Source organism: Tachysurus fulvidraco, chromosome 3, assembly GCF_022655615.1.
Source record: "Tachysurus fulvidraco isolate hzauxx_2018 chromosome 3, HZAU_PFXX_2.0, whole genome shotgun sequence".
Taxonomy (NCBI): Eukaryota; Metazoa; Chordata; class Actinopteri; order Siluriformes; family Bagridae; genus Tachysurus; species Tachysurus fulvidraco.
In genome coordinates, this window is record NC_062520.1 from 17023780 (window position 1) to 17034831 (window position 11052).

The 11052-nt window shown below is 35.2% G+C and overlaps 1 protein-coding gene across 1 annotated transcript; it reads right to left on the reverse strand.

The window, feature by feature from the left end:
• Window positions 1–428: 428 nt before the first annotated feature.
• ddx61 (DEAD (Asp-Glu-Ala-Asp) box helicase 61) lies at window positions 429–8435 on the reverse strand. Its single transcript, XM_027149927.2, has 14 exons — window positions 8275–8435; window positions 6144–6984; window positions 5979–6042; window positions 5084–5188; window positions 4803–4932; window positions 4399–4545; window positions 4019–4113; window positions 3713–3835; window positions 3331–3459; window positions 2589–2705; window positions 2338–2401; window positions 2146–2247; window positions 1512–1714; window positions 429–1339 (listed from the first exon to the last, which is right to left on the reverse strand). Exons 2-13 carry the CDS (start codon window positions 6281–6283, stop codon window positions 1515–1517), a joined length of 1416 nt encoding a protein of 471 aa, XP_027005728.1. The 5' UTR covers window positions 6284–6984; window positions 8275–8435; the 3' UTR covers window positions 429–1339; window positions 1512–1514.
• Window positions 8436–11052: the final 2617 nt, after the last annotated feature.

The window sequence follows — 11052 nt, forward strand, 5'->3', positions numbered from 1 at the left end:
AAATTTACTTTAATAGTCTGTTAATTCCACTAAAATTAGATGTAGTGTAGTTGGAAGTAAAAGACAGTGGAGTGCTATTTTTAAATAAAGGTTATCCTCCATAACTTCAGATATGGGCAATTGGCATGAGACACTCCCTTGATATGTACCATACGCTTTCATCAAATTTTCCAAGTGAAGAATCAGCAAGTGTATAATTTATACTACACTGTATGTATAAAACATGTATGAGGCAATCTGAGTGCCTTGAATCTTTGAAAGCAAGTGTAAATGTGTAATTAACATCGTGTTGGATATCACAATATTTATACAATATTAAAGACAGACTTCTTTAGGCACATGAAGTATATGTATATACATAATATATGAATAATGTAAATTTTAAGAAGAACTTCCACTAAGCAGTGAAAGAATAAACTGCATGAAAATATGCTGGATACTTTATTTCTCTTCAAAGAAAATGAGACAACGTAGATGCTGGCACTGACATCTGGAACAAAAGGTTTGGATAGTCTCCCTTTTACATGTCAGTAAAAGCAGCACTTCTACTCACAATGCATCAAAGATGGAAATGACGAACACAAACAAGGAAAAGGAAAAGTTGGAATTGGCTCAGATTGGCATCAAACAGCTTTGAGAACTACACAAATGTGAGTGCTTTTTTTTTTTTTACATGAGCACTTATCAGTTTGTATTACAACAAAAACATGAACACAAAAAAAATAATCCATTTGGTAAACTGGTAAAATACAACCTGGCTCAGACATACAATAAATTCTTCTAGGAATGCATGCCATTAAAAAAAATCTAACCTGCAAATTTCAAAAGAAACCTGATTAATTTTTTGCTTTTTAAAAATATATTCAGGCCACTTAATCCTGAACCTGGGGTCCCACTGAGTGTTCATAAAGCATTAAAGGCACTTAGGTTTATGCATAACTGTGTAAGCAAGTGCTCGTATAAAGTTGCTGGGAACGATACAAAAATCACTTTCAACTATTTTAGCACTTATTTATGGGGCAGGGCTGCTGAGGTAGGTTTTACACATGACCATACTGAACTGAAGTACCCTTTCATATTTGGTAACAAAGCAAAATGGTGATAGGCAAATGTAACATACTGGAGAAACGATTATTCCCAAAAATATCAGTGCTAGTAACATGTAGGGTGGTATTAAACAATTAGCAGTCTGATAGCTTTGCAGAGCCAGTGCAACAGAGGAAATGACAAATTGGTAAGAATGGTCAAATGAAGTAAAGGGGACTTCACCCTTGTGCCCATGTTCAACAGAAGATGTGCAAAATGCCAGAAATCATCCACTTATTCTCCAGCCAAGAATCTGTCAAAAAAACCAAAACATTTAAGCTGGATTAGTCAATGTTTAATTCAATCAATATTTTTGCACTGATGTTTATTGATTCATTTTATTAATATAAAACAAAACACAAATAAGATATTTATTTATTATATTAGGTGTATTAGCTCTCAGTCGAATGGTCCTGTGGGGTTACCAATTAAGATGCACTGAGTGCAGCGTCCTTCTCTTCCTCTTCCTCGTGGTTGATGGAGTGGAACTCTGCCACATACAGGCTCTTGTCAATGCTCCCGGGAATGGGCTTAATGTCTGTCACTAGCTGGTCCTCAATGGCCTTCAGATTGAAACGATCCTCTGAAGTAATCAGATTAATGGCCAGACCCAGGTGCCCAAACCGACCTAGTAAAATATGAACATTCTAAAATGAATGAAATTTTTTATTTCACTTTTAAAGTAACGTAACACACGTTATATGGTATAATGGTGTGGGAAATGTTTTCTTTCCACACCTTGATGCCAGTCATTGCTTGAATGCCACAGCCTATTTGAGTATTACTGCTTACTGTGACCAGACCCTTCATGGCCACAATTGACCATATTCTAAAAGCTACCTCCAGCATGATAATGCAGCAGGTCACAAAACACGTCACCTCCAACTGGCTTCATAACCACAACAATGATTTCAATAAAGAATGGAGGCTGTTGTAAGTGCAAAGGGAGGTTGTACTCATTAGTATAGTGTTCTTAATAAAGTGCTAATTAATAAGGAATGTTAGGATTCAGGAGCATAGAAGGACTTTACACATGTAAAGCAGATCTAGGGTATTTACCTGATCTTCCAATGCGGTGTAGGTAGGTCTCTGCATTTTTGGGAAAGTCAAAGTTGATGACCACATTGACAGCCTGAATGTCAATTCCTCTTGTAAAAAGATCTGTAAAAAGTGATTACAATACTAAACAAATTATATGATTAAATCCAGCACCACTGTGGATAAGATTAGTCTAAAGAGCAAAACACTGACCTGTGCAAACCAGGTTTCTACAGAGGCCGTTTCTGAAGTCATGGAACACGCGATTTCTGTATTCCTGCAACGTTGCAATGCATGCACTTATTTAATAAAAACTTCAATTAACATACAAACTAAAACAAAAAACTAAAATATGCTTCTGATAAAGAGAGAGAAATGACAGTTTCTGGAGTAATAGCTAAAAAGGTAATTCTAATGATCATGTCCTTAAAAATAATAATAAAATTAAAATTTTAAAAAATCACCTGCATCATTTTTGCATGGATGTAAAAACAAGAGTAGCCCAATTGTGTGATCTTCTTAGCCAAAAGTTCCACCCTCTGGGTTGAGTTACAAAAGATTATAGACTGGTTGATCTGGAGCTAAATAAGAAAGCATACAAATAGATCTTATGGGATATATGACAAATGAACAGTGACAACTTATTCTAAACTTCCACTGGGTTCCACTGGAGAGTCTGTTTCCAAATAAAGTCAAATTCGCACTTGGTGTAACTGAATGCTTATGGTGCACTACAAACATGTATTAATTATGGATAATAATAATAATGAAGGAAGAAATATAACTAAACTCACTTTAGACAATCCTACTCAGGATAAACAAACAACAATAAATTCAAACTTTTAAAATTCTCACAATTCTGTTGATATTCTTATAGCACTAATATTGTTGATTGCTGCACTACTGATGGTTTCAAATGGACACTGTTATTTATTCATCATCATGCAAGATTATTTTCACCGGTTTTACACATTTAATTCAAGAGATATCTAACCTAATCTTTATTTTTTTTATATTACATTTTAGCAAATGAAAATTTGTCTGAAAACAAAAACTTTATTGTATATCTGTATGAATGAATGCATCATTATACATCACTATGCTTAAATCAATATGATACGCAAGACACAAAAATGCCAATACTGTGTTTTAGAATTAAACTTTTTAACTAAAATTAATAAAAAGTAAAAAGCACTGTGTACTTACCCTGGAGAAAAGTGTGTTGAGGCAGTGCACTTTCTGTCTCTCTGTTACATAAGCATAGTACTGAGTAATGCCCTTGAGTGTCAACTCATCCATCAGGTTAATCTCATAGGGCTTTTTTAGGTGTTTTGACTGTACCAAACAAGAGAACCAATAAATATTAAGTTAAAAACAGATTTAGAAGAAACATGCATGTCTCAGATATACTATGATTAAATTAATAACATCATTTGCATGACAGGAGAACAAAAAATTAATTTGCATTAAGGACTCAGCTGGAAAACTTAAATATATGGTAAATTGGAAAAACTCCATAAATTCAATTCTTAAATAGATCAAATTCTTCAAAAACCCATGTATTTGACCCGCTGGTTGCTTCACTCACCATGAATTTTTGTACAGTAGTGGGGAAGGTGGCAGAATAAAGTAGAATCTGACGATTCTTGTCCGTAAATCCAATAATTTCCTCAATGAGGGTGACAAAGTCTTGAGAGAGCAATTTGTCTGCCTAAAGTATTATAGGCATAATGACAAAAAGAGATGCACAACACAGCATTCATTTGGTGTATGTAATAGATATAGACTTTGGTAAACCCATTACATAAGAGCCCTCTACATTTTCTGCTCTGGGTTTGTCTGACATCACCATTCTTATAACTTATGACTTTATGTAGAGATAAACAAGACCTACCTCATCCATCACCATCATTTGGACTTTGCCCGTTTTGGCCACACCTTTCTTCATAAGGTCCAGCAGCCTGCCTGGTGTGGCAATCACCACATGTACTAAAAAACAGCAGAAAAATAAAGGAAGGAAAATGGAAAAGGGGAGAAAAGGAAAAAATAAAAATAGAAAGTCAAATAAATTTGGAGTGTGTTGAAAATCGAATTTCAAGTTCAGTTGGGGTATGTGAAGAAAAGAATTCCACTGTGCTGTAATGTATATGGGGTGATAAAGGCTTTCATGCCTTGTTCTATTCCATTATTAGATATATTAAGAAAATGCAATTTCACTTTTCTTAATCTTATTGGGAGCCTTCTCAAACTGCTGGTTGATGTATGCAGGCTTACCCATCTCATCCAGGCGCATGATATCGTCCTTTAGATTGGTTCCACCAGTAGTGGCCATGACCTTCACTCCCCCCATGTGCCTACTCATGTTAATACAGATTTGGCTCACCTGCAGAGCCAGTTCACGAGTTGGCACCATTACTATGGCTAGGAAGCAAGAGAGCATGAGAAAGCATTATTCTACATCTGGTGCATAATAACCCAATAGCAAACTGCTTTACTAGTGACATGCTATCTGATAATCTGGGAAACACTAATCTACAGACAACTGTCTGAAAGGAAGAGAACACACAAACTAATGTATTTATTCTTTTATTGTGTCATCTCTACCAACAGACAAAAGACACTGAATCTATTTAAGGATAGCATGAAACTATTTGCGTTGTTACTTCAAGCCATTGTACCTTGAATATGATCCTTTTTTAGGTCAATCCTCTCCAGGAGAGGGATGAGGTAGGCTCCGCTCTTCCCTGTGCCATTTTTGGCCCGTGCAAGAATGTCCCTTCCTGACAGGGCAATGGGAATGCTTTCCTCCTTTAAAATAAAAGCAAAATAATAACAAAAAAAAAAAACAAAAAAACAATTATTTAATTAATTTAACACGTGTCATTATTTACACAAATGTTAATTGAAAAACAAACATATAAATGAGATTTGCTGCTTAGTTCAGATAGATTCACAATACCTGAATAGGAGATGGCTTCTCCCAACCCATTTCAAAAATGCCCATTAACAATTCACGTTTAAGGCAATAGTCTTCAAACTCATTCCCTTTGGTTGCAGTCACATCCTAAAAAAGGTTTAGGTGGTCATTCATCTAAGAACATTTTAGAAAGTTTTCATGGATAATAAAAGTGAGAAAAATAAAAACATCTCAAGAAACTAATTTGTGCCCAAGTAGATGCAGTGAAATGGCTGAAATAGTTTTCTGTAAAAATGAACAAATAAATGCAAAAACTATGCAAATATTTGCATTTTATAAAGAATACAAAATGTGAAACCAAGGTTACTCATGAATTTCAATTTAAATTTTACAAGCACCGAATTATCATCATCTCCCCATTTGCTCACAAATGACATACCTTCCCTAGATACCAGTCAATCACATTTCTACATTGTGTATGGTGTGTGCACATATGACAGAAAAAGCACAAACATGCTAGATGAGTTGTCTTTACAGTGGTATGATGGTCCTCAATGCTAGAATTAGAACAATGAACTCAATCCGATTCCTACCATCTGCTTAACCTCATTTATGGACGGTAGTTGAATGGTTTATAAAAGGTGGATTAATTAGTGATGACAGGGCTGCTATGAAGAAGAAATACACAGACTTGGAAAATACTAATAAGTCAGTGCAAATAAAATTTAAAGCAAGGTTGTCTAACTCCTTGTCCTCCTGGCATAACACAGGCTCTTCACACGAAACCATACTGAGACGTAAAAAGCCATGTGGCAGACTTATTAAACTTGGTGACAATTTGAGAGTGCAAACATGATACACGGTTAAAAGACGGCAAAAGAAAATGACTGTTTTTGTATGACACAGAAGAATGCATGTATGCAATGTTCTAGCTTACTGAGGTTTTCACTCTCGTATCTTTTTCTGGGAGCTGCAGGGACTTCTTCCAGTCATCTCCAAATCTAAACAAAAGATTAAATAGCAATAATATATATTAAATAACTATATTAAAGCCAATGAAATAAACCTAGACTCAAGTGTATACAAAATATATCACGTTTACCTGATACCACCACTGGTGTGTGGTATGCTGCTTCCTTTCTGGGAGGCACTGAGCACTGTTGCTGTCTGTGTCCCTGCCTGCCCATTTTGTTTGGTGACTCCCATGACCGATGTGGGGATCTGGGTCCTTGCAGTGGCCATTGCTATAGAAATAACTTCTCACAGTCGTTGGGTTCTTGCAGATTTCCTTTCTGAGAGTTTATGCTAAGCCCCTGTTCTTTCACTGCTTCTGTCAAACCCAGTGCCCTACTGTGTAAACAGTTGTCTTGGACTACTCTCACTTGTACGTGCAGACCTCTTGAAAAGAAGAAGTGTTGACGTATGAAAATAGCTTTTAAGAAAACTCTCCCAAAAGAGGAGAAAAATGTATTTATAAGAATAAATATTACCTGCTGTCACTATTAAAATACACGATTTGGGAGCATGTATTTTGAAGCATTTAAATCTAGACTACAAAATTTGGGATGTAAATGCACAAATATGCTGGGTTTTTTTCTTCCTTTTTTCACTTGTTATCCCTGAAGAGTTTATAAAATATTTACTTCGGAACTTCAACAACTTCCAGTCTTTTGTCTTACTCTAAGGTACACTTATATTGTTTTAGGATTCAAGTGCTGAAGAGCATATGAAATTCAAAAATGTAAATTTCTGGTTATCTACAAAGCTTTTTGGTGTTTCTTTATGGGAATTATCAGTTTATCCCTAGTGAACCCAATTGGCACTATATTTAATTTGGAAAGTTAGTACAGAATTACGTGAATTCTGCATTTACTAGCTGCTTTTTTCTCTCTGGCTTGTTGAACACCTCACTGAAGAAGAAACAGGATTCTGCAGGGTGCCACCTTCAAAATATAAAATAAATTGTTAGACAATGTTGAAACTAAATTAGTTAAGCCTACTAGCATGGTCACATTCAGAAAAAAATTGTCCTCGGTTTTCATTGTTTGGTCTTCAAGTGTGAACATTTGAGAGAAGAATTGCTACAACTTCCATTAAAAGAGATGTACAATGTCTGGTTGAAATGGAAGTGTGAATGATGCAGTTGAAAGCAGGTATATGGCATGCATGATTGAGACAGAGAGGGTATGCTACATTATTTTACAAGATAGCAGTAATGGTCAATACACAAGACAGTATTTCAGAAATCAAATACTAGGTTGGGAGAGAACAGAAAAAAATGGCAAATGTGTTCTGCTGTCTGACATTTGTCAAGGTTTTGCCATAAAGACCAATCTCTGAGAATTCCAGAACAAGTTCTTTTTCTCTGTTAATTACTAATGTTGAAAATCTGTTAGCATGTAGGAGTTCTACTGAAGAACCCTCGTCTGTATACGATTGTGATTCAGCAGAGATTATTAATCAATGTCCAACTGCTAGAGGAAAACAGGGATATATACACTGCAGTGTTTTCCCCTTTATAAACACAGGCTGAAGTGGGCGTTTTATATATTTTTTATTTAATCTATAAAAGCAGTGTGAATCTTTGACATGTCTTGAGGCAGTATATTTAACACTGACAAAAATATGAGTTGTGTATAGTGGAAAACTCCCAAATGAAAATTGTTTGTGTTTCTTAACCGATGCAGCAAAATTTTATCATGCAGCCTTTGCGGTCAGACAGAGCTGCATAACTACTTTATGTTAACAACAAACGTTTTATTGAAAACAAAGGAACTCGTCACTCATGCTTCTGTATAAATGTTTAAAACGACACACATTATGGATAAGCTAATTGTTAGCAACAACGATCTAATTAGTCAATAAGTAGGTAACCCAAAACTAATATACAACTATTATTGGTTAGTTGGCTAACAATGCTAATTAGCCTCAAGCTTCATGGCGGTCCAAAAGTAGCTAACTAACCTTAGCTGAGCAGTAAAATAAACATAATGTAGACGATTATTTGTTGTGAAATACTGGGCAAGTTAGGCTTTATACACAAATAGTTAATACTGAAACAGTACGTGTTCAATGTGAACACTAAAAGACCGTTAAAATCAAGTTATTTAGCTATCGAGCTAACTAACTAGCTATCTAACTAATCTAGCTAGCTAGCTAGCTCGGAGGAACCATACTGTAAATTAGTGCGTTGAGGATTTCTATAAAATTTCAACCGAGTTTAAGTATGTTACCTTTTTAATATGAACGTTTTAATCCTCGCTTATCTTTTACACATAAATATCCGCTTCTGTGTTGCTCCTCGTTGACTCTCCTTGTTGCTGTAGCTCTCATTAACACTGTCCCTTTGTCTCTTCAGACTTTAGTCAACATGGCCGCGCGTGCAGAAGTTCTCACACATATGACGCAGCGTCTGAAATGGCCAATCACAGAACGTCGTTTGAATCTAAAGGCGGAGCCTCAACAATGCCATGCTGCAGGTGTGTACACTGCTCACTATGGAAAATCAGCAAGTGTGTTTGAAAAAGCTGGAATTATTACACCGTTCGTTGAGACACATCTCGACACCGTACAGTCGCCTGTGGGTTTGGGATTATGGATTTATAATATGTTTGAGTGAACTCTTCCTGCACCAATCAGCAAACAAACATAAGCTGGACTCCACTAATTCGCTCTGTGCATATTGATGTATATGTATTCTTTTTTTTGTGCATTATTTAACAGGAGAAATGTATGTTACATATAGATGTGCTAAATAACTTGCAGCATGTCACCTTTTGTCAGATTACCTGCTGCTTTATAGAGCAAAAGTATAAGAACAAACAGTCCTAACCAAACTGTTGTACTTTTAATTTGTGATGTATTTCCAGGTTTGTATCACAGCTTCTTTCAGTGATTGTCTCCTCTTCAGAAAGTGCCATGCATGCTCAGTTGGGGTTAGGTCTGCTGATTGACTTGGCTAGTTTAAAACCTTCCCCTTTTTTCCTCCTAATGAAGATGAACTTAAGATGAAGTTATGTCTTTTGATCTCAAACCCACACATCATTACTGCACACACACACACACACACACACACACACACACACACACACACACACACACACACACACACACACAGAGCAGAGTGTGTGTGTGTGTGTGTGTGTGTGTGTGTGTATATATATATATATAATGAGATATAGATTATATATGAGATATAGATATAGCCAATTTTATTATTGGAATATGATTGTTATTAGTGAATAATTATGTAACAGACAGACATAGGGATTTAAACCTTTAAGAAAAAAACTCTGTTACTTGTTTACCTGTTATAAAGAGCAAACATCTATGAAACCAAACTATAAAAGTTTTTTTCAGTTTGTACTTTGTATGCAAAGGTTTGCACTTAAATATATGCCTAGAGAAAATATAATGTGTACTTTTTAAGGTGGGTACTTCCTCCTCAGTAATGTGGGAAACTCCACATCCACCATTGGACTCCACAGAACTATATATATATCTGTTTCTTGAGGTATTTTTGCCAATCAGAGGTAACTAAGGAAAAAAAAAATAGGTTAAGGAAAGTACAAATGAGGAACAGAAAACACAAAAACAATCCAGTCCTATTTATTGACATATAGTCATGTGAAAAATGTAAGACAATTTAAGTATTTTTTAAATAGTTAAACATGTGGGTATTTTACCTTCATTTGAACAATATTGGAAGATTCAAGGAATATAACTAAACAAATAAAACCAAAGAAAGGTCTTTTTTTAATTATTTGTAACAAAAAAACAACCACAAATATCTTGTGAGGAAAAAGTAAAGGCACCCCTAAATTTATTTGTACTTTAAATGAATAAAATTAGCTACAGATGTACTGCATCACGTGTAAATTATTATAACATTGTTTGCGAACATTTCGAAGGAGCCTTTTAAACCTCTGATACTTAGTTTGGTTTGCTTTTAATTGTTGAAAGAATATTGTTGATGCTTATGAGTCTGGTAGTGGATATAAAAAGATCTCAAAAGAATTTGTAATCAGCCATTCCACTGTCCAAAAACATTTAAAACAACTTCCAACATGGCCAGGTCAGGTCATCCAAGCAAATTCACCCCAAGAGCAGACTGCAAGATGATTAAAGAAGTCACCAAAAACCACAAAATATCATCACGGGACCTTCAAGAAGCTTTTGCTACAGTTGATGCCAACTTTAATTATCATGGGAGGTGTGCAAGGTGGAAACCTTTGCTGTCCTAGAATAACCTGAGGGAAAGACTGACGTTTGTGAAAGAACGCAGAGACCAAGACTTCTGGAATAATGTGCTTTGTACTGATGAGTCTAAAATTTAATTATTTGGAGATCATAACAGAGGGCATGTTTGGTGTAAACCAAATACAGCATTTCAGCAAAAGAACCTCATAGCAACTGTAAAACATGGAGATGGAAGTGTTATGGTTTGGGTGATTTGCTGCAGCAGGATCTGACCAGCTCATCATCATAAAATCCACTATGAATTCTACATTGTATCCGAAGGTGCTTGAGGAACATGTGAGACCAACCGTCAAAATATTTAAGCTGAAGCCATAAACTGGACCCTGCAACATGACAAAAGCATACCAGTAAATCCACAAAGGACTTGCTGTAAAAAAAAACATAGAATTCTGGAATGGCTGAGTCAAAGTCCAGATATAAATACTACTCAGATCCTGTGGGGTAATTTGAAACAGACACTTCATAACTACAACATGAACATAGAAAATGTGAAACTTTTAAAGGAGGAACAATCTTCTTTTTTTCATACAACAATTTTCATTAGAAATTGTAGCAACTTTACTGAAAAGAATAAGTGTTTGCATATTTACATATGAAGTTGAAGTTCCCTTTGTGCTTCAATGCAAAAAATACAAAATCTTGAATATATTATATTTATTATAATATTTAATATATTAACAATTTTTTTTGTTTTAAATATTTTAACATTCTGAAGCATTTGATTTATTTCCAATTTTTCAATAAAAAAATCC

Excerpts from the sequence above, each read along its gene's own strand:
- ddx61 (XM_027149927.2), bottom strand. The coding sequence starts at position 6,283 with ATGGCCACTGCAAGGACCCAGATCCCCACATCGGTCATGGGAGTCACC. Across the intron at positions 6,043-6,143 it reads CACACCAGTGGTGGTATCAG|ATTTGGAGATGACTGGAAGA; the intron begins GTAAACGTGATA and ends TCTTTTGTTTAG. Across the intron at positions 1,715-2,145 it reads ACACCGCATTGGAAGATCAG|GTCGGTTTGGGCACCTGGGT; the intron begins GTAAATACCCTA and ends ATATTTTACTAG.